Raw genomic sequence first — 22,416 nt, forward strand, 5'->3', positions numbered from 1 at the left:
AACATAGGTATCCATCTGCTTTGACTTGCACTTTTTTTTGGCTTCCCCCCCAAAAGTACCATTTTTTCATAGACGAAATAATTTGTTTTAATGCTTTTGTTTTTGTTTGAGAAAGAGAAAGAGTGCAAGCGGAGAAGGGGCAGAGAGATAGGGACAGAGGCTCGGAAGCAGGCTCTGTGCTGACGACAGTGAGCCGGATGCAGGGCTTGAAAGTCTGACGTTTAACCGACCTCCAGGCGCCCCAACAATTTAATTTTAAATACATTTATTATCGGGGCGCCTGCGTGGCTTAGTCGGATAAGCGTCCGACTTTCGCTTGGGTCATGATCTCGCGGTTCGTGGGTTCGAGCCCCGCATCGGGCTCTGTGCTGACTGCCAGCTCAGAGCCTGGAGCCTGTTTCAGTCTGTGACTCCCTCTCTCTCTCACCCTCCCCTGCTCACGCTCTCTCTCTCTCTCCTAGCAATAAATAAAAATAAATAAATAAATACATTTATTATCTATACCTCTCTTTTTCCTCCCAATTCTCAAGACTCTAAGCTCCATGAGGTCAGATTTCTCTCATATATTGGCTAGTGTATTACAGTCTCCTGGAGTAGTGCCTGACACATGCTGGGGGCTCACTAAGTATCTGTTGAATGTATGAAGAATTAATATATTACATTTAAGATTAGAAAACGAACACACAAAACAACATGCCTACAGATCTGAATCCCCATCCCTAAGGAAATCCACAAAGGGCCTGGCACTGAGGTCCCTTCGCAGTCCCTCCCACTTACCCAGCCTCCCAATCCCCCAGACCCAGCGGGCTGTGTCGCTGCCGGCGACGCCTCCTGCTGCCACTAGGAGACGCTCGAGCCCGGGCGTCCTGGAAGCACAAACCTCGTCCCACATGACCCGCGCCGTAACCACGTGATCGGCGTCGCACCCGGTGGGCGTCACGTGACGGACTCAGCTTTCCTCCAATCGTTGCGCGCCTTTCGGGGATTTCGCCTAGAACCGAGGCTTTAATTTAAAACACCCCACTCTCCCGCCAGCCAAACGGGACGGCTGCCTGCTTCCAGCTGGATAGCGGTGTCTCTCAGAAATCTTCTTCTAAAGCGGCTTCAGGAGGCGCGGGCCTACGGCGCGCTCGGTCCCGGAAGTGACGTCTCCCAGAGGGGCCGGAAGTGGCAGTGGAGGGAGGGAAGATGGCGGAGGTGGTGAGTCCGGTGCCCGGGGCGGGGCGGAGGGAGCCAGGGGAGGTGGGTAGAACCCGAGGCCCCCCAGTAGCCGACCCTGGCGCCGCGCTGTCTCCCCAGGGGGAGATAATCGAGGGCTGCCGCCTGCCCGTGCTTCGGCGGAACCAGGACAACGAAGATGAGTGGCGTGAGTGACGTCGGGGGGCGGGGCTAAGGAACCTGAGGGCGAGGGGCGGGAGGGAGTCAACCGAACCCTCGGGAGGGGGTGGGGCCTCTATAATCTTGGGGCGGGCGGGGCTCAGATACCAGGAGGGGCGTGGCTCCCAGCCGCTCCGAGATGTACAGGGCGGGGCTTGGGGAGGGGGCGGCACTTGGTGACTAAAAGGGGTTTGGGCGAAAGCTTCCAAGTGCTGGGGATCCGGCCTGGGGGTGGAGATCAGGTCTTAGGAGGGTGGATCCTTTTCGCCCGACTTGTCTAAGGCTCCTGCCTGTGCTGTTCCCACAGCCCTGGCCGAGATCCTGAGCGTGAAGGACATCAGTGGCCGCAAGCTTTTCTACGTCCATTATATTGACTGTGAGTTCTGGGCTGGGGTGAGGCAGGGCTGCAGGGTGGGGTTGGGAGGCAGCCTCTGGCACTCCTTCCTGAGCCATCCCCACTGCTACAGTCAACAAACGCCTGGATGAATGGGTGACCCACGAGCGGCTGGACCTAAAGAAGATCCAGTTCCCCAAGAAAGAGGCCAAGACCCCCACCAAGAACGGACTTCCTGGGTCCCGCCCCGGCTCTCCAGAGAGAGAGGTGGTGAGTAGGTCCCGTGCTTCACCTTTTTTTTTTTTTTTTTTCCTGCCTCCTACTTTTCTCATCTCTTGGCCTCAGGGGCTCCTGGATGGGCAGGAGTCCGCACCCTTCCACTCTGGCTTCAGCTTGCAAAGGATGGGGGGCCACATAGCAGATGTAGCTTCCAGAGTCCAGTAGCTGTTCCTGTGTCCTTGAGAGGGCAGAGGGTGGGGTTTGATCACTCCACGCTGAGGGGCCCCTATTCCCCTTCCCCATCCCACAACCAACCCCACCCCAGAGGAAGACCCTGGACCTATCTCTACAGCCGGCCTCCGCCCAGGCCAGCGGGAAGACCTTGCCAATCCCGGTCCAGATCACACTCCGCTTCAACCTGCCCAAGGAGCGGGAGGCCATTCCCGGTGGCGAGCCTGACCAGCCGCTCTCCTCCAGCTCCTGCCTGCAGCCCAGCCACCGCTCAACGGTACCCTCCGCAATTCCAGGGACCTTGCTTTCCTCTCAGGTCCCGCCTTCCCTACCTTCTGACCCACCTTTCTTGGTTTCTCTCTGCAGAAACGGAAGGTGGAGGTGGTCTCACCAGCAACCCCGGTGCCCAGCGAGACAGCCCCAGCCTCAGTTTTCCCGCAGGTGAGTCCCCCCCCGCCCTGTTTTCTCCTCCTTTCTTCTCCCCTCCTGGCAGCCCCTTCCAGGCTCATCTCACAGCCACCTTTTCTCTTCCTGCACTTCTACCCGCAGAATGGATCAGCCCGCAGGGCAGTGGCTGCTCAGCCAGGGCGGAAGCGAAAATCAAACTGCTTGGGCACTGACGAGGTGTGTCTGGGGAAGGGGGAAGCTGGGGGTAAAGGCGGGGGAGGGGCGGGGTGGACATAGGCAAGGTGGAGAGTTCAGGGATTGGTTTGAAAATAAATAAGACGCGGTAGGCAGGGCAGGATCCTGGTGGGGTGAGGAGCCAGGCAGAGCTCAGTCATGGGGTGATGCTTTCCAACTGCAGCTGAAAGCTTTCTAGTTTCCTTTTCTTTTCCTGGAAAGGGGGATACGGTACCGCCCCACCCCGTAGGGTTGTTGTTAGGCTCGAACAAGGAAAGCTCTGGAAGGGTTCTGTGCGCCGCCTCCTGTAACCTGGTGTCCCCGCTGGCCCTGGGCAGGACTCCCAGGATAGCTCAGATGGGATCCCGTCGGCTCCACGCATGACTGGCAGCTTGGTGTCCGACCGGAGCCACGACGACATCGTCACCCGGATGAAGAACATTGAGTGCATCGAGCTGGGCCGGCACCGCCTGAAGCCGTGGTACTTCTCCCCGTACCCGCAGGAGTTGACCACGTTGCCCGTCCTCTACCTCTGCGAGTTCTGCCTCAAGTACGGCCGTAGCCTGAAGTGTCTGCAGCGTCACTTGGTACGAGGGGTCCCAGGAGGCTGCCTTCCTACTGCACCCCCCCCCCCCGCCCCTGCCTCTGACCCTCCTCTCTTCCTCAGACCAAGTGTGACCTGCGACATCCTCCGGGCAACGAGATTTACCGCAAGGGCACCATCTCCTTCTTCGAGATCGATGGACGTAAGAACAAGGTCTGTGGCTCGGGCAGGGGGCAGTCACTGGCACGTGTGGTGTGGGGGGAAGTTAAACGAGCAGCCTCCTCCTGCTCAGGAAGACATGAGCGGTCTGGTCAGAATAGTTCATCCTGGTTTTATGGGGTTCCCGCTGTAGGGCAGGTGTGGGGAGGTATAAAGAGGACCAGTATTTCGACAGCATCTCTGAGCGTTCACAGTCTGTGGAAACGAGATTTGCCAACATCCACTGAGATCCCAGGGATAAGTGTCATGAAACAAAACATGGGTTTTCAGGACCCAGAGATGACCCGCAAAGCTTCACGTAGGAAGCCGTCTTTGATCCTTGATGCAAGGATAAGGTGGGTAAGGGATTCGCAAGCAGCAGGGTCCTGAAGGGTAGGCCTGGATGGACAGGTGGTGTGAGGGCTCAAGATCAAGGGCTGAAAAGCAGAGAGGATGAGGCAAGATTGTTAGAAGAGGCGGAGCTCAGGTGGTGAGGGTGGGGTCAGTTGGGGGACGAATAGGGGTCACTGCAGGTTTGGATCTTCAAACCTGCCTTGCTCTGTGGCTGTGGGGAGGAAGGAAGGAGTAATCTGGAGGGACCGTTAGGACCATGAGGTCATTCCCGGGGCATAGAGGGCACTGAGGGCATCTTGAACAGTGAGGGAGAGCTCTGGCTTGGGTGCTGGGGAAGCTTGCGGGAAAGACGCTGTTTTCACCACCGTTCCTTGTGGTTAAGTGTAGATTTAGGCATCACGGTGGCAGCGCCCGGCAGGTGGTTGAAAAGCTATGTCTGGTATGTGGGAGAAAAATGTATGCAGAGGTAAAGCAGCAAGATTAATCATTTTGGTGGGCAGCACCCCGAAGGCTGTTTCCTTTCGGCTTCTGAGCACCTAATCTCCGTCGTAGGAGGAAGTCAGTCTCCAGTAGGTGTGACTGTGGGCCAGACAGTGTTGTGGTTTTGAGAGGTAGATTCCCAGGACTGGCGCCTGGGTGAGGTGCCCTCCTAAGCCATGGGAGTCTGTCCTGGAGATGCGCTGCAGTTTGTTGACTGTGTTGACTAGAGCAGAGGACAGTGGAAGCCCCCCAGGCGAGACTCGGGCGGAGGTGTGGGGACAGGGGTAAACCCGCCCAGCCCACCAGCAAGGCAGGGGGTCTGCCGCCATCACAGGGCAGGTACACAGGCTCGGCACTGAGGAGTCTCTCTGCCTGAGCGGCGGGGACAGCCCGACTGGTTGAATGGATCAGGCCCCAGGGAGGAAGGTTCATCGCCTGTCAGCCTCGGGTGCAGCAGCTAAATGACCACATTTAACACAGGGACCCAGGGTGCTGACGGGCCTTTTCCTTTGCAGAGTTATTCCCAGAACCTGTGTCTCTTGGCCAAGTGCTTCCTCGACCACAAGACGCTGTACTACGACACAGACCCCTTCCTGTTCTACGTCATGACAGAGTATGACTGTAAGGGCTTCCACATCGTGGGCTACTTCTCCAAGGTGAGCGCTGCTCTGGATCACCTCAGCCCTGCCCTGAGCCGTGCCCGCCTCCTCACTCAGCCACCCCTCCTTTCTAGGAGAAGGAGTCCACGGAAGACTACAACGTGGCCTGCATCCTGACCCTTCCTCCCTACCAGCGCCGGGGCTACGGCAAGCTGCTGATTGAGTTCAGTGAGTACTTGTGCCGGGGGCCGGCGGTGGGTACTTGGCAGGCCCAGCGCCCCCCGTGTGCCTGCCTCCCAGACATGCCAGGCTGGCTCTGTCAGCCCTGCTGCCCCGTCACCAGGGCAGCTGGCCAGAGATGCAGACGGGAGTCTTCCGACGTCCTCTCCGTTCTCAGGGTGACTGCCCTGCTCGTTTGTTAGGGTCTCAGCCCCTCACCCTTCTTCGGCTACGGTTCTGAGCGCCACCCAGCTTTTCCCAAATCTGACTCTTCTGCTCCTGCCGAGGGCCACGGGCAGAGGCCATGTGAGCCGCTGTGGCTCATCTGCGGGTTGTGGGCCATCATACACGTTCCTAGGTGAGAACCAGAGCTGCCATTTCCCTGGTCGTTGCCTGAGCCTTGCAGACAGTGGATGCTCGAAACGATGTTAACTCCGCAAATCCTCACGTGGATTTGGTCTCAGCTTCTTGGATTCAGGCAAATCAGTCTCTTTAAAGCTCAGAAGGGACTCTTCCCTACTCCTCCAACTGCAGGGCCCTTTCTGCTTCCCAGCATTTTCTCTCCACTCCGTTCAGCTCCCCACTCACTGAATCCTTGGGATAACCAGCTCTGACCTGGGGGACGGGAGGGGGCGTTAGCTGTTTGGTGAAGACACAGAGGCTTGACTTAATCCAGGTCGTGGTCCAGGTGAGGAATTTTATTAGAGTGGTTCCAGGATGGTGGCACGTCCCTAGGAGGCCCTCAGCCTGGCAGAGCAGGCAGGTGCTTAGAGAAAATGAATCTAAGCCTTGGAGCTCAGACCTCAGTGGAGACAGGATGTGGGCAAGGTCAGCAAGATGTGCTCAGTCCTGCCCAGACAGGTGCACCAGAAGCTTCCATTCCAGGTAGTTCCTGAGGGCTGGTAGAAGTTCAAGGAGGGGGGGGGGGGGGGGGAAGTTCCCTGCAGCCGAGGAGGGGAGTGTGGCCTCCAGTTGATGTGTCAGGGCCCCACGTGCACTGGTGGGCCCGGCAGAGCGGAGCAGGCACCCAGGTGCGCCCCTGTCCTCTTCTAGGCTGCCTTTCTCTAAAGCACCAGCCCCTCCAGCCCCCTTCCCCCCAGGCTGCTGCTGGAAGTCACGGGAGATTGGACAAGAGGGGAAGATGGGCAGATACGGGGGGGAGGAGCAGGGCGGAAAGGCCGTGGCCCAACGCAGTGATGACTGAGGGCGAAGAAGGGCTTCTACAAGTAATGGAGACGCCCCAGGCCCTACAGGAGAAATGAAGGCTCTGCCCAGAGACCAGAAGCCACAGAGGGTTTTTGCAGCACCTGAGGGGTTCAGGGGGGGAACTGTGCCAGTGCCCAGTAGTCAGCAAGATGGAGGAGGACAGAGCAGTCAGAGGGAGGAGACCCTGGAGAGGTCAGTTACCTGCTGAAGAATGACCTCCTGACCTGGTGCATTGGTACCTCTGTCCCTGCTTTACCTTCCCTCTTTTTTCTAATGTTTGATTTTGAGAGAGAACTGTGAGCTCCCACACACTGGAGAGGGGCAGAGAGGGGGAGGGAGGATCCAAAGGAGGCTCCGTGCTGACAGGAGAGTGCTCGATACGGGGCTCAAACTGGCACACCACGAGATCATGACCCAAGGCAAAGTCAAGACGTTCAACCAGCCGAGCCACGCAGGTGGCACTCTCCTTGCGTCCTGCCACACCTAGCTGGGCCAGCCTGGTTCAAAGGTGGGCTCTGCCTTGGTGCCTCACAGACCCCAGCAGAGAGAGCCTGGAATGATGAAAATAGAGGCACTTTCTTTTCATAAGCCATTTTCTCTGCATTCCCTGCCCCCAGCCCTGCCTATAAGCCTTCACTGGCTCCCAAGTATCCCTCCAAGGTTGACTTAGCAGAGGTGGAAGAGTGATGCTCATTAGTTCTTTACAGGGAAACTGAGGCACAGCGGCCAAGCCCCATATGCGAGGTCATGGAACGACCACACGACAGGGCCAAGATGGGACCCAGCCAGTTTACTTCCATGACCCACGCTCTGAAACACTTGGTTGCACAAAGCTGTGATCGCTTACCCACCCTTTCCCGCTCTGTTGCTGTAGGCTATGAACTCTCCAAAGTGGAAGGGAAAACAGGGACCCCTGAGAAGCCCCTCTCAGACCTTGGCCTCCTATCCTACCGGAGCTACTGGTCCCAGACCATCCTGGAGATCCTGATGGGGCTGAAGTCAGAGAGTGGGGAGAGGCCGCAGATCACCATCAAGTGAGCCTGGCCCTACCTACCCCTGGGGGTGCATGGCCTGTCCTGTCCTCACTCCTGGGATTCCTGGGGGGCTGGGGGCAGAGATGAAGGCCCCCTTAGGACCTGATCATTGCCCTCCCACAGCGAGATCAGTGAAATCACCAGCATCAAGAAAGAGGATGTCATCTCCACTCTACAGTACCTCAACCTCATCAATTACTACAAGGTAGGGGCGGGCAGGGGGAGACAAGTGTGTGCAGGGCTGCAGAGTGCATGCCCTACACGGGCTGACCGCCCCCATCTACCCCCCCCAGGGCCAGTACATCCTCACACTGTCGGAGGACATCGTTGATGGGCACGAACGAGCTATGCTCAAGCGTCTTCTTCGGATCGACTCCAAGTGTCTGCACTTCACTCCCAAGGACTGGAGCAAGAGGGGAAAGTGGTGACCAGACACTGTCCACAGCAGTGGCAACAAGACCGAAGCGGGGCTGACAGCACGTCCCAGCCTTCCCAGGGCCCCCAAGAGGCACACCAGGGGAGGTGGGGCTGAGGACAGCTCCATAAGGAGAGGACAGGCCTCGTAGGGCCTGGGCCCGCTGGAGCCCAGCACCAAGGCGAGCTCAGGGCTCAGGTCAACTCCAAGGTCAGCTGGCTGCGGGCCTGGGCCTGCTGTGAACCAGGGACCGAAGGGAGCCAGGCAGCTGTGTACAGTGACGTGGGGGGGAGGGGTGCACTCTGTACAGGGGACTAGTGACTGTAAAAATTTCTTTTGTAAAGTAGGAGTTGGGGTGGGTGGGTTCTGGCTGCAAAATTCTGGCCTCTCTTGCCCTCACCGCCTGTTGGCAATAAATTGTTTCTATAAGCCAGAGCCATGAAAGTTTGTTGTGGGAGAAAGTGCCAGCTTAGGGGCTCCAAGGTGCCCACAAACTCACAGAAGCTGTGAAGAGCTTGTTTATTTGGGGTGATGGAGTCAGCGGCTCCAGTGTGAAGAGCTGGTTTACTGGGGTGAAGGGACCGGCAGCTTTCAGTTTCAGGCTCCAGGTCTCAGTCCTCAGGCACCTGTGCGTGAATCTGCAACAGGAGTCCCCTCTACTATTGGATTTTTGACACAGAGTGGGCGGTCCCCCTGCCCTGGGAGGGGCCCTACTACTCAGAAGGACAGCCCCTTCTAGGCAGCTCAGAGGTGAGATGGGGATGCCACGCTGCCCCGGATCGGTCTCCTTGTCCACGCAGACCCAGGCTCCGTCTGGCCCATCGTGCTCCCCAGCCCGGAAGCCCCAAAGTCACTCAGGGGCAAGAGTCTGGATAACCCAGGGACTAACCTTGGAGTCGGAGAGGAAAGGATGGGGCCTGTAAGAGTGAGGGCTCATCCGTCTACTCACCGCTGCAGCGAGACGGGGCCAGGCCAGGGCCCCACGCACTCTGGCATCCGGACCGGGGATGGTCTCCAGGCCCCAAAGCGTGAAGCGACTGAAACTACCGGTGGCTCCAAAAAAGCGGTCCTGCGGAAGGAGCTCGGCTAAACGTTGGGGACACCACTCCCGCCCGCACCCCCTCCAGCCCTACCCCCATCGCGCTCACAAAGTCCCGCTCCAGCGCCTCTGGGGGTTCCACCAGCTCCTGCTGCTCTGGCTCATCGTCATTCGACGAACCCACCGAGGGGTCCTTCCCCACCAACACCTCTCCCTTTTCCTCCATCACGTATCCCACGAGGCCGGGCGGCACCACCACCTCCTCGCCGCGGAGCCTGCGGCCCCGAAACGACACTTCCAGTCCTGTAAGGAGGCAGGCGCAGACCCTCGGTGAGGGCCTGATTCGGGCCTCGCGGGGTAGCCCCCCGGAGCCCTCCCGCCATCTCCGGTGGACCACGATCCCCAAGGGCCCTTGCGCCGCTCCTCGCTGTGGAGAGAGGGGCGCGGGCGCGAGGGCTGCCGGGAGCTGTAGTCCGGCCGTGAGTGCTCACCGTCGGGCCTCTGGCGGATGGCTGGGGTGAAGAAGCACTCCACGGGGGCGGGCCGGTTAACCAGAACCTCGCAGGGCAGAAGGTGCAACGTGGCGGGAGGTGCATCGCGCAGCGTGCCCGGGCGCAAGTGGATTCGGCATTTCTCGACGGCCGCCTCTTCGCTGCTCTCCATCCTCCGCCGCGGTTCCGTCGCTCGCTGGCTAAGGCCAAAGCTGGCGCGTAAAGCACGCGGAGCCTGTCGGGAGGTCAGAGACGATCGGCGCAGAGCCTCCTGGGAGGCGTAGTCCTTCTTCCTTGAGGCGCCTCCGGAAGCCCTGCCTCTGTGTTCAAGTCCCAGCCTTTTTTTCTTGAAAATGTTTTTCAGTGGTACATTATTGTTGCAAAAAAGTTAAAACTATTTCGAAAAGTATTCTTTTTATGTTATTGGTAAGAAGAGCTGTTTGTTTTACTGGGGGCATCAGCCCTTTTTCAAATGTGTTGAAAATATTTTATCTGAGTTTGTGGTTAGTTTTACCGACTGTGACGTGTTTTTTTTGTAGATTTATCCACCTTTTCTTCTTATATCTTTTTTTGTTTTCGCAATAATATTTATTTTTTTAGTTCCTTAAATCTTCCGTAATGTTTATTTGTTCAGATGCCCAACTTAGATATGTTTTGTCAAGTTATTTCGTAACACGAGCATATGCGAAACCGGTAATTGAGGTTAAAACTGCAGTTAATTTATAGATTTGAGAAAGTGAAATACACCTCCAGACACCGAGGTGCTGGCGGTGGTGTTCTGTCAAACGTGAACAACTTCACAGAACATCAACATTAGACAAAGTTATTCTATGACATGAGGGATCAAGACAAAAACATCACTCTATAATCATGTGAACACCAACAAATACAGGAACATTGTCCAAACCACACAAATTATGAAACATCCTTCCATCTTGGGTAATGTAAGTGACCTTTACCAATTACACTTTTAGCCTTTGCCTAGGTAAGATTTGTTAACATATCCCATCCTCAGAATACTCCTACTTCCTAACAACACCCAATACAAAGAAAAACTCTCAGTTTCTTAAGCCCTCCCCCCAAATCACCGAGCACAAGCCCAAATCCTATTAATCCTTCCTAAACACCCTTTTACTGAGATGCCCAATAGCGCAAGAGTAATAAAGCCAGTTGTTCAACTATAGATGTGTTCCTGGTGTCTTTGGCTGGAGGGTATTGGTAAATTAGAAAGTCTTTCTTTAGTTTTCTATTGAGAATAAGATATATAATACCATTTATTCATGTCTCCTTTTACATCTGTCTGTGCAATTGTGAAGTTTTCTTTATATATAATACACATTACATATTTTTTAAAGTTTATTTAGTTATTTGGAGAGAGAGCACAAGCAGATAAGCCAAGAGGAGAGACAGAATCCCAAACAGACTCTATGCTATCAATGCAGAGCCCCGTGTGGGCCTTGAACTCACAAACCGTGAGATCATGACCTGAGCAGAGATCAAGAGTTGGATGCTCAACCGACTGTGCCACCCAGGCACCCCAGTTATTACATATTTTATTATTAGATAGTTTTTATTTGTTTCTGTTATTAAGTAGATTTTTCATTTTATTTTTATTGTTTAAAAATATTTTTTAAATTTTTATTTATTTTGATGGAGAGAGAGAGTGCACGCAGGGGAGGGACAGGGAGCGAGGGAGAGAATCCCAAGAAGGCTCTACACTGTCAGCACGGAGCCCAATGCAGGACTTAAACCCACGAATCGAGAGATTAGGACCTGAACCGAAACCAAGAGTTGGACCCTCAACTGACTGAGCCACCCAGGCACCCCTAAGATTTTATTTTATTTTATTTTATTTTTAATTTTTAAATGTGTATTCATTTTTGAGGGAGAGAGAGAGAGAAAGACAGAGCGTGAGTGGGGGACGGGCAGAGAGAGAGGGAGACAGAATCCAAAGCAGGCTGCAGGCTCCAAACTGTCAGCACAGAGCCTGACACAGTGCTTAAACCCACAACCGTGAGATCATGACCTGAGCTGCAGTTGGACACTCAACTGACTTTTTATTTTAAAAATGGAAATTATCATTTTTAAATTTTAATTTAAATATTTAAGTATTTCCCTTATTTTAAAAATGGAAATAAAATGGAAGTATCAAGCAATTTTTTTGCCTCTCTTATACTCACTCTACCAATGAGCAACCAGATAGTTGATGAGGGGGAGTGGTCTTTATAGAAGTATTCTTTTTTTTTTTAATGTTTTATTTATTTCTAGGAGAGAGAGAGAGAGAGAGAGACAGCGTGAGCAGGGGAGGGTCAGAGAGAGAGGGAGACGCAGACTGAAACAGGCTCCAGGCTCTGAGCTGGCAGTCAGCACAGAGCCCGACGCGGGGCTCGAACCCACGAAGCGCGAGATCATGACCTAAGCGAAAGTCGGACGCTTAACCGACTAAGCCACCCAGGCGCCCCTTTATAGAAGTATTCTTGACAGTAAAAGAAGAATGGCAGACTTAGAATATGGGCTCTGTAACCTCTAATGAATGAAAGGATGAGGCTGTGATCATCTGTGGCTGCTAACCTCACAAAAAGGAGACATGGTGGGGGCGCCTGGGTGGCTTAGTCGTTAAGCATCCGACTTTCGCTTAGGTCATGATCTCGCGGTTCGTGGGTTCGAGCCCCGCGTCGGGCTCTGTGCTGACTGCCAGCTCAGAGCCTGGAGCCTGTTTTAGAGTCTGTGTCTCCCTCTCTCTCTGACCCTCCCCTGCTCACGCTGTCTCTCTCTCTCTCTCTCTCTCCTAGAAATAAATAAAAATATTAAAAAAAAAAAAGACATGGGTTTTATGCACCCTCCCCTTGAAACAGTCCTACCTCCGCCCCTCAAAGAATCTGATGAAACTTCTAGATATCATTAGTAATTGGCAGGAAATATAGGATAGATGACCATGACACTAGGGTGCAGTCACTAGAATCCAGACGATGGGAAAGTTGCAGAATCGAAAATATAAAAATAAAAGCCATTATCTACTCCTGAGTTTAAAGCCGTCATCTACTACACGAGTTACTGTAGCGTTAATGACACATGTGTAACAAATCAAAAGGCAGTTTCATGATTATTGGTGAAATAGCAAAGCATTCCCATGAAAATTTCAGAAAAAAGAAGAGTGTCCACGGATACCAGCAGCATGTGAGATTGTTCTGAAAGTGCTAGAAAAGAAAATAAATTGCAAGCTGCAATGAGGAGGCAAAGTTATCATTGTTTGGAAGAGGAAGGACGAATCCTGGGAGACCCAAGAAAAGAAAATGAAAATTCTTAGAAATAACAAAAGAATTTAGTATCTATCTGGTTTAAAAACTAATGTGTGAGAATCAGGAGCTTTCCTGAGAACTACGCTTGCAGACCAAATCCTGTTCATTGCCTGTAAACAAATCAAGTTTTACTGGAAGACAGCCATGCTTATTTATTTGCATATTTATGGCTGTTCTATGCTATAATGACGAAGTTGGGTAATTGCGACAGAGACTATATGTGTGATTTGCCAACCTCTGCTTTAAGTAAATCATAGTTAAAAATAAAATGGAAGGGAGCCGGGCTGACTCAGTAACTGAGCATGTGACTCGTGATCTCGGGGTTGTGGGTCCAAGCCCCACGCTGGGTGTAGAGATTACCTAAAAAATAGAATCTTAGGGACACCTGGGGCCCTCAGTCGGTTGAGCATCTGACTCTTGATTTTGGCTCAGGTCATGATCCCAGGATCGTGGGATCGAGCTCCATGTTGGGCTCCGAGCTGAGCATGGAGCTTGCTCAAGATTCTCTCTCTCTCTCTCTCTCTGTCTCCCTCTGCTCTTCTCCCCCACTCACATATACTCTCTCTAAAATAAATTAAAAATATATATATAATTAAAAATAAAATAATAAGTTGTTTCCCTGGCATGCTCCGACTGGACTTTTTTAAAGTATCATTATTAAATAATAGATCTTTAACATTTTGATACGTTTCAGCTAATTCTGGTTATTATTCTTATTGATCTTCACATTGTCACGTCTATGCCAGTGGAAATCTCTTCAAGTTAGCTCCTGAGTTTTTATTTTTTTATCTTTTTAAATGTTTATTTTTGAAAGAGAGAGAGTGTGAGAGGGGGAGGGGCAGAGAGCAAGCGAGATAGAGATAGAGATGGAGAGAGAGAGGGAATCAGAAGCAGGCTCCAGTCTCTCAGCTGTCAGCACAGAGCCCGATGCAGGGCTTAAACCCATGAACTTCAAGATCATGACCTGAGCTGAAGTCGGACTCTTAACCTACTGAGCCGCCCAGCCTTCCCAGCTCCTGAGTCTTTTTATGTGACCTTAGTCTTTTATAGGGTTTTTTGTTTGTTTCCAGAACCACAAGATGCTCCTGGCTCATCTTGTATGGTTCCTGCCCCAGGCTTCAATCATCCATTTCTAGGTACGGATCCCTGGTTTTCTTACTGGGAAATTGTATTTACTAATCCAATCTGAAACTAAATGAGCTTATTGCTATAAGATTGTTTCTAGATGTTTTTAGTGGATGTTTTCAGGTCCTAGATGTTTTCAGTGGATGAAGCTAGGAAATATGTATATTTCTCTTTTAAAGAGAAAATACATCCTGAGTTCCTATTGTTACTTCTATGACTACAGGGCTTTACTAACCTCATTGCTCTTATATTTGTATCTTTTTTCCTCCTGTACTGAAAAATCCCAGTTATCATCCACTTGGTTCCCCATTATGTAAATAACAGCCTCAGAATAAAAATAACAACACCACAGCTAACACTAACATTAAAAAACACAGTTTAAGAATTTCTTTTTGTAGGTTTTTTTTTTTTTTTTTGGTCCTTAAGATATATTCCACTAGAGATGTATAATTCAATTACTGTTTTTAAAAGTCAATGAAAACCAAGGGATACAGGAGTGCTGATGCATAGGAGCACAGGTACCCCAGTGTTCATAGCAGCACTCTCCACAATAGCTAAAACATGGAAAGAGCCTAAGTGTCCATCAACGGACAAAAGGATCAAGAAGATGTGGTTTATCTATACCATGGAATACTACATGGCAGTGAGAAACAATGAAATCTGGCCATGTGTAGCAACATGGATGGACCTTGAGGGTGTTATGCTGAAAGAAATAAGTCAGGCAGAGAAGGACAAATAACATATGTTTGCACGTATAGGAGGATTAGGAGGAACTTGACGGAGGAACAAGGGGGAGAAGAAGGGCGGAAATGGTGGGGGAAAGGGAGAGAGGCAAACCATGAGAGACTCTTGAATGCTGACAAAAACTGAGGACTGATGGGTGTGGGGGGGAGGGGGGATGGGCATGGAGGAGGGCACTTGTGGGGATGAGCACTGGGTATTATACGTAAACCAATTTGGCAATAAACTATTTGTAAAAAAAAAAAAAAAGTCAATGAAAATAGGGCTGGTGGGCTCAGTCAGCAGAGCAAGCAACGCTTAATCTCAGGGTTGTGAGTTAGAGCTCCACATTGGGTGTGGCGCCTACTTTTAAAAAAATAAAAAATAAAAAAAAGTCACTGAAAATCGTCCTCTCTATGGTTTTGCTATCAACTGGATACAAAGTTAACATTATTCCCTTCATTTTGTTTTTTACTTTTCCAGATAGCTTTTTCAAAAATTACTTTTGCTTTATAACGATGGGATAATTCACGTTTCTAAAGTCAAATCTATAAATTAAGTTATATTTAGAGAAACCTGGTGTTTATTTCTGTTCCTTCCAACCTGAGTTCTCTCCTGACCTAAGTAACTTTTTAAAATATTTCATTTTAGGGGCACCTGGGTGACTTGGTCGGTTAAGAGTCCGACTCGACTCTTGATTTCAGCTCAGGTCACGATCTCATGGTTTCTGAGTTCAAGTCCCAAGTCGGGCTCTGCCCTGACAGTATGGAGCCTGCTTGGGATTCTCTCTCTCTCCCTCTCTGTCTGTCTCTCTCTCAAAAATAAATAAACATTTAAAAAATAAAATATTTCAGTTTATCTTTATATTGTTTATTCTTTTAAATCATTAGCATAAATTCATGTATGTTGAATTCAAGTTCCTGATAGTTTGTTGAGAATTTTTACACCTGTGTTCATGAGAGATATTGGTCTATAGCTTCCTTTCTTGATATGTCTTTATCTGGTTTTGGTACTGGGGTAATGTTGACCTCATAGAATGAGTTAGAAGGTATTACCTCCACTTCTATTTTCTGGAAGAGATTGCAGAAAATTTTCACCCCCTTTTTTTTAAGTGGCTTTTCACTACTAGAATTCACTAATGGAAACATCTGGGCCTGGTACTTTTTTTTTTTTTTGTAAGGTTATTAATTATTTTGTGTTGCTGTTTATTTTAAAACAGGGATGCCTGGGTGGCTCAGTCAGTTAAGCAGCTGACTGACCAAGGTCATGGTCTGGCCATCCCTGAGTTTGAGCCCCATGTCAGGCTCTGTGCTGACAGGTCAAAGCCTGAAGCCTGTTTCAGATTCTGTGTCTCCCTCTCTCTCTCTCTCTCTCTGCCCCTTCACTGCTCATGCTCTCTCTCTTTCTCTCAAAAATAAATGCTAAAAATTTTTAAATAGATTTTTATCTTTTTCAGATTTATTGAGGTATTATTACTAAATTATGAGATTATCTAAATTGTACATTATGATGATTTGATACACGTATACATGGTGAAAGAATTCCTCCCATCTAGTTAATTAAAACATCCATCACTGACAGCACAGAACCTCCTTGGGATTCTCTTTCTCTGTCTGCTCCTTCCCGGGTTTGTCCGAGCACTCACTCTCTCTCTCTCTCAAAATAAATACAGTTTTTTAAAAAAGTTTTGCTACATTGTATCATTCAAGCAATTGGGCTATTTCATTTATCAGATTGTAGACTTAGAGTTGTTTGTAGTATTTCTTTATTATTCTTTTATTTCTTTTTCTTTTTTTTTTCTTTTAAACACTTATTTTGAGAGAGAGAGAGAGAGAGAGAGAAACAGTGAGCAAAGGAGAGACAGAAAAAGAAAGAGGGAGACAGAGAATCCCAAGCAGGCTCCCCACCGTTAGTGCAGAGTATTGAGCCTAATTTAGTACTTGAACTCCCAAACCTCATGTGATATCACGACCTAGGTCGAAATCAAGAGTCAGACGCTGAACTGACTGAGTCACGCAGGTGCCCCCTTTATTACCCTTTTAATGGTCATGGGATCAGTAATGATGGCCCCTCTTATTTCTGGAATTAGTGCTTTGTGTTTCTTCTCTTTTTTTCCTTAGTTTGCCTAGAAGCTTATCAGTTTTTACTGATCTTTTCATAGAATCAACTTTTGGTTTCATTGATTTTCTCTGTTGATTTCCTGCTTTCAATCATTGATTTCTGCTCTAATTTTTATTTGTTTTTTTTAATGTTTTATTTATTTTTGAGAGAGAGATAGAGACAGCGTGAGCAGGGGAGGATCAGAGAGAGAGGGAGATACAGAATCTGAAGCAGACTCTAGGCTCTGAGCTAGCTGTCAGCACAGAGCCTGATGCGAGGCTTGAACCCATGAACTGTGAGATCATGACCTAAGCCAAAGTCGGACGCTTAACCGACTGAGCCACCCAGGCGCCCCTCTAATTTTCCTTTCTTTTCCTTTGCTTGCTTTATGCTTATATTACTCTTCTTTCTCTAGTTTCCTAAAGAAGCAGTTTAGATTTTGATTTTTATACCCTTCTTCTTATTATGCATTCAATGCCAAAAACCTCAGAGTATAACTTTCACTACATCCCACAGATTTTGACAAGTTATGTATTATTTTCATTTAGTTCAAGATATTTTAAAATTTTCTCTTGAGACTTCTTTGACCCATGTGTTATTTAGAAGGGAGTTGGTTAATCTCCAACGATTTGGGACTTTTCCAGCTATCTTTCTGTCATTGATTTCTAGTTTAATTCTACTGGTCCAAGAACAGATTTCTACTTTTTAAAATGTGTTAAGGTGTGTTTCCTGGCTCCAGATGTGGTCTTTTTTTGGTGAATGTTCCATGCACACTTGAGAAGAATATGTATTCTGCTGTTGTTGGATGCAGTATTCTATAGTCTATAAATATTCTATAATCTATAGATGTACTCTAAATTAAATCCATTTGATTAGTAGTACTGTTCAGTTCAACTACATCATTACTGATTTTCTGCCTGCTTGATCTGGAAGTTCCTAATGAAAGGGTATTGAAGTCTCCCACATGCAGGGCATTTGTTTATTCCTCCTTTGAGTTCTATCAAGTGTTTGCCTCATATGGTTTGATGCTGTTGTTAGGTGTATCACGTACCCATTAAGGATTGTTAAGTCTTCTTGGAAAATTGATCCCTTTATCATTCTATAATGCTCCTCTTTATCCCTGATCATTTTCCTTGTTCTGGAGCCTGCTTTGTCTGAAATTAACATAGCTAGTCTAGCTTTCTTTGGACCAGCATCAGCATGCTTTATCTGTTTTCATCCTTTTCTATTAATTTATATTTAAAGTGGGTCTCTTGTAGACAACATAGAGTTGGGTCTTTTTATTTATTAAAAAAATTTTTTGTTAACATTTATTTATTATTGAGAAACAGAGAGAGACAGAGCATGAGCAGGGGAGGGGCAGAGAGAGGGGGGGAGACAGTGTCTGAAGCAGGCTCCAGGCTCTGAGCTAGCTGTCAGCACAGAGCCCGATGCAGGGCTCGAACCCACGAGTGGTGAGATCATGACCTGAGCCGAAGTCAGATGCTCAACCGACTGAGCCACCCAGGTGCCCCTAGAGTTGGGTCTTTTTATTTTTTTTATTTTTTATTTTTTTTAATGTTTTATTTATTTCTAGAAGAGAGAGAGAGACAGCGTGAGCAGGGGAGGGTCAGAGAGAGAGGGAGTCACAGAATGAAACAGGCTCCAGGCTCTGAGCTGGCAGTCAGCACAGAGCCCAACGCGGGGCCCGAACCCACGAACTGCGAGATCATGACCTAAGCGAAAGTCGGACGTCCAACCAACTAAGCCACCCAGGCACCCCGACTTGGGTCTTTTTTTAAATTGTTAAGTTTATTTTGAGAGATAGCGCAAGCGGGGAAGGGGGAAGAGAGAAAGGGAGAGAGAAACAGAATCCCAAGCAGGCTCTGTGCTGACAGCTTCAGAGCACAAAGTGGGGCACAAACCCAGGAAATGTGAGATCATGACCTGAGCCAAAACCAAGAGTCAGATGCTCACCTGACTGAGCCCCCCAGACGCCCGGGTCATTTTTTTAAAATTCATACTGACAATTTCTGTCTTTCAATTGGTATACTCAACATGAAAGTGATTATTGATATAGTTGGAATAATTTCACCCGTTTCAGCTGTTTTGTTTTTTGCACTTTCTTTGTTTCTTTTTCAAAAAGATCTTCCCCTCTTTTTCTGCCTTCTCTGCCTTTAACTGGCATTTTATATGACTCCATTTTCTCTCCTCTCTTCATGTATCAATTATACTTAAAAACATTTTTGGGGCACCTGGGAGGCTTGGTTGAGCGTCAGACTACACAGGTCATGATCTCAGCCCTCGCTTTTGGCTCACTGCTGTCACCATGGAGCCAGATTCGGGTCATCTGTCCCCTTCTCTTTCTGCTCCTCCCCCAATTGCGCATGCGTGCGCATATTCTCTCTTTCTCTCTATCTCTCTCTCAAAGATAAATACACCTTTGGGGCGCCTGGGTGGCTCAGTCGGTTAAGCATCTGACTTCGGCTCAGGTCATGATCTCACGGTTCATGGGTTCGAGCCACGCGTCAGGCTCTGTGCTGACAGCTCAGAGCCTGGAGCCTGTTTCAGATTCTGTGTCTCCCTCTCTCTCTGACCCTCCCCTGCTCATGCTGTCTCTCTCTCTCTTTCAGAAATAAATAAAACATTAAAAAATAAAATAAAAAAACAAACCTTTAAAAATTGTTAGTAGCTGCTTAGAGTTTGCAATATATGTTTATAATTCATCTAAATCAGCTTTCAAATAACACTGTACCATTTCAGGGGCAATGCAGACACCTTGCAACATTGCCGGCATTCATTTGACTTACCCGTGTAATTTCTTGAAGTTAAATGTTCATGGTCCTCAGGGTCCCCTTCGGCTTTGCTGTCAAGTCTCCTGCTTACTATGTATTTGACCTCACGGGTAGTTCTCTGTGACCAACTAACTGAGGAATAAAAAGTTCAAGCTTGGCTTACAGATAGTTGTGCGTCGTAAGCTGGTACTAACTGGACGTAGAATGGTGTGTCGTTCCAGCCCGTTGGGAGGAGGCCAGAGGGGGAAGTGGACTCTGGTCGGCCAGGAGTGTGGCTCTACGTGAAGACTTCTCCACCCTGACGTTACTGACATTTGGGGGCCAGGTAACTCTTGTTGTGGGGGCTGTGCTGTGCGCTGTAGGACATTTAGCAGCTTCCTTGGCCTCTACACACTAGATACCTTAGGAACCCCCCTTCCCAAGTCCCCCAAAATGTCTCCACCTGTTGCTAGATGAGACCACCCTCGGCTGGGAACACTGGTCTACTGGTCTGTAGTGATTCATGGTGGCAGCTAAAGATCAGGCAGGTGTTCCGGGACATGGAGAGAATGTGCTTAGGAAATTAGTGGCTCACGGGGCACCTGCGTGGCTCAGTCAGTTGAGCGTCTGACTTTGGCTCTGGTCATGATCTTGCGGTTTTCTGAGTTTGAGCCCCATACTGCTGCCAGCACAGAGCCCGCTTTGGATCCTCTATCTCCCTCTCTCTCTGCCCCTCCTCGGCTTGCGCTCTCTCTGAAAGCAAGCAAGCAAGCAAGCAAGCAAGCAAGCAAGCAAGAGAGGGAGGGAGGGAGGAAGGAAGGAAGGAAGGAAGGAAGGAAGGAAGAAAAGAGAAAGCAAGCAAGCAAAAAAGAACAAAGAAAGAAAGAGAAAGAAAGAAAGAAAGAAAGAAAGAAAGAAAGAAAGAAAGAAAGAAAGAAAGAAAGAAAGAAAAAAAGAAAGAAAATTACTGGTTCAAATCTCTATGTTGTACACCTGAAACTAATATAATATGCCAATAATAACTCACTACATTTAAAAAAGAAAATTAGTGGCAAAGAGATCTAATAAAGAGGTTTGTACATAGGCTTCTTGGAATGGGCTCAGAGTGTAATGTTATGTGTCCTGTGAATGCTCGCCACAGGGCACCTTGCACAGGTACAGAAGGTGACATGTTCATTTCCCAGTCGTACCCGTCCTTGCCCAACAGGGTCGTGAAAAAGTCGATATGGGCCAGAGGTGGAGAGTAGGATGCTCAACAATATGAGTTTCTCTCCAGCAAAGCTCATCCAACCACTGCCACAGATAAATGCCTCGAGGTCACAGCACTGAGCTCCTGACAGTGGAATGTAGTCCAGGAGGCCAGCCGGACACTCCGGTTCAGTTTGGTCACATTGGATTGCTTCCATTAAGGTGACAGAAACTCCTCGCCCGAATTTGTTTATTCTGGAGAAGGCTTTGCTTTTCCCGACTGTAGTGCCTCAACCAGTGAGCAGCCCTCACAGCACCGCTTCCAAGCACAGAAACGCTTTTGGAGGCAAAAGAAGCGAGGTGGTGACGGGGCGCCTGCGTGGCTCGGTCAGTTGAGCGTCTGACTTCGGCTCAGGTCGATCTCGCCGTTGAGTTTGAGCCCCGTGTTGGGCTCCGTGCTGACAGCTCCGAGCCTGGAACCTGCTTCCGATTCCGTGTCTCCCTCTCTGTCTGCTCCTCCCCTGCTTGTTCTCTCTGTCTCTTTCTCAAAAATAAATATTTAAAACTTAAAAAAAAAACAACAACGAGGCAATGGAATCAGGACCGTGGGCATCACAGGCCTTACCGTAACCTTGGAAGAGCAGGCTTGATAGAAGAGTGGAGAACTCACTGAAAACCGTACCATGTCCACTGGCAAACTGTAGCCTGTGAGTTTCAGGCAGCTGTCCGATGGTATGTCCGTATCCTAATGGTACCTATGAATTGTAATTTATAGTGGCGACTGAGGGATGTCATAGAGAGGTCAATGCCATTGAAAGAAAAGTTCAATGTTACTTACAGTTCCCCTGGGCACAAGAGGGAGGGCACGCCGCCCAGTGCCACGTGCAGAAGCACCGGAGTTGGGCAGGAGGCAGAGAGGAGCGAAGGGAAGCCATAGACCATTGCCTTTTTCGGGGCTTCTGTGGGAAAATCAAGACAGGGCCAGGTAAACAGCTTGCGCTGGGGGGGGTTGGGGGCCTAGGGGGTGTCCCTAGGCGTCTGGTACCTGGTCCTGGGCTGATTTAGGGGGAGGGAATATTGACTTGGTGTTTGGGAGGTAAATAGAGGAGGTAGTTCAGGGTATGGGCTCGATCGGAGGGGAGACGTAAACAACTTTTGCTCTTAGTTCAGCCCTGTAATTAATGGATGTCAAATATGGAATTGAAGAAAACACCGAACAGTGCTCTGAATCCGGGACCTATCTGGTATTTTTTCACTCTTGATGAGAATACAAAGTCTCACTATGAGAACCAAGGGATAAAAGTAGGAGTGGCTTCTCCCATATACAAAGATTGTCTCACAATTTATAAAACACTTTTATTTGAACTAGGTTTTTTTTTAATTTTTAAAAATTTACTTATTTTTGAGAGAGAGAGCTAGAGACAGCATGAGCAGGGGAGGGTCACAGGGAGAGAGGGAGATAAAGAATCTGAAACAGGCTCCAGGCTCTGAGCTGTCAGCATAGAGCCTGACACAGGACTTGAACCCACGAACGGTGAGGTCATGACCTGAGCCGAAGTCGGATGCTTAACCGACTGAGCCACCCAGGCGCCCCTATTTGAACTACTTTTAAACTTACGGAATACTTGAGAGAGTTCCCAAATACCCTTCACCTGGCTTCTCCTAGTGTTAACATCCTAGGTAGCCAGAGTGCAATGATCAAAACCGGGAAATTAGCACCAGGCCAATACTATAAACGAATCTGCAGACAATATTCAAATTTTGTCAGCTTTCCTATCGGTGTGCATTTTCTGGTCCAGGATCTGACCAAGATCTGGTCCAGGATCACATATCTGATATCCTTAGTCATTCTTTTTCTTTTATGACCATG

At 49.2% G+C, this 22,416-nt stretch overlaps 2 protein-coding genes across 6 annotated transcripts; one reads left to right on the plus strand and one right to left on the minus strand.

Moving 5' to 3' along the window:
- Window positions 1-1,069: 1,069 nt before the first annotated feature.
- On the plus strand, window positions 1,070-8,264 carry KAT5 (lysine acetyltransferase 5). Of its 5 annotated transcripts, none has more exons than XM_039244841.1 (14): window positions 1,070-1,200; window positions 1,300-1,366; window positions 1,685-1,753; window positions 1,845-1,981; window positions 2,256-2,438; window positions 2,528-2,602; window positions 2,711-2,785; window positions 3,121-3,369; window positions 3,450-3,539; window positions 4,874-5,014; window positions 5,092-5,185; window positions 7,257-7,416; window positions 7,540-7,621; window positions 7,710-8,264. In XM_039244841.1, exons 1-14 carry the CDS (start codon window positions 1,189-1,191, stop codon window positions 7,842-7,844), a joined length of 1,569 nt encoding a protein of 522 aa, XP_039100772.1. In that variant the 5' UTR covers window positions 1,070-1,188; the 3' UTR covers window positions 7,845-8,264. The 5 variants fall into 5 exon arrangements, with proteins under 5 accessions (XP_039100772.1, XP_039100773.1, XP_039100775.1 ...); XM_039244842.1 differs by having other exon boundaries at window positions 1,084-1,200; window positions 2,283-2,438; XM_039244844.1 differs by lacking the exon at window positions 2,256-2,438 and having other exon boundaries at window positions 1,097-1,200.
- A 72-nt stretch (window positions 8,265-8,336) lies between these two features.
- RNASEH2C (ribonuclease H2 subunit C) lies at window positions 8,337-9,591 on the minus strand. The gene is made up of 4 exons (XM_039244845.1): window positions 9,362-9,591; window positions 8,980-9,173; window positions 8,781-8,900; window positions 8,337-8,469 (listed from the first exon to the last, which is right to left on the minus strand). Exons 1-4 carry the CDS (start codon window positions 9,531-9,533, stop codon window positions 8,443-8,445), a joined length of 513 nt encoding a protein of 170 aa, XP_039100776.1. The 5' UTR covers window positions 9,534-9,591; the 3' UTR covers window positions 8,337-8,442.
- Between the last annotated feature and the right edge of the window lie 12,825 nt (window positions 9,592-22,416).

This window comes from Hyaena hyaena, unplaced genomic scaffold (genome assembly GCF_003009895.1).
Source record: "Hyaena hyaena isolate Hyena2069 unplaced genomic scaffold, ASM300989v1 scaffold_248, whole genome shotgun sequence".
Taxonomy (NCBI): domain Eukaryota; kingdom Metazoa; phylum Chordata; class Mammalia; order Carnivora; family Hyaenidae; genus Hyaena; species Hyaena hyaena.

Excerpts from the sequence above, each read along its gene's own strand:
- KAT5 (XM_039244839.1), top strand. The coding sequence starts at position 1,189 with ATGGCGGAGGTGGTGAGTCCGGTGCCCGGGGCGGGGCGGAGGGAGCCA. Across the intron at positions 2,603-2,710 it reads CAGCCTCAGTTTTCCCGCAG|AATGGATCAGCCCGCAGGGC; the intron begins GTGAGTCCCCCC and ends TTCTACCCGCAG. Across the intron at positions 2,786-3,120 it reads ACTGCTTGGGCACTGACGAG|GACTCCCAGGATAGCTCAGA; the intron begins GTGTGTCTGGGG and ends GGCCCTGGGCAG.
- RNASEH2C (XM_039244845.1), bottom strand. The coding sequence starts at position 9,533 with ATGGAGAGCAGCGAAGAGGCGGCCGTCGAGAAATGCCGAATCCACTTG. Across the intron at positions 9,174-9,361 it reads CATCCGCCAGAGGCCCGACG|GACTGGAAGTGTCGTTTCGG; the intron begins GTGAGCACTCAC and ends GCCTCCTTACAG. Across the intron at positions 8,470-8,780 it reads GGCCCCGTCTCGCTGCAGCG|ATTCACGCACAGGTGCCTGA; the intron begins GTGAGTAGACGG and ends CTCCTGTTGCAG.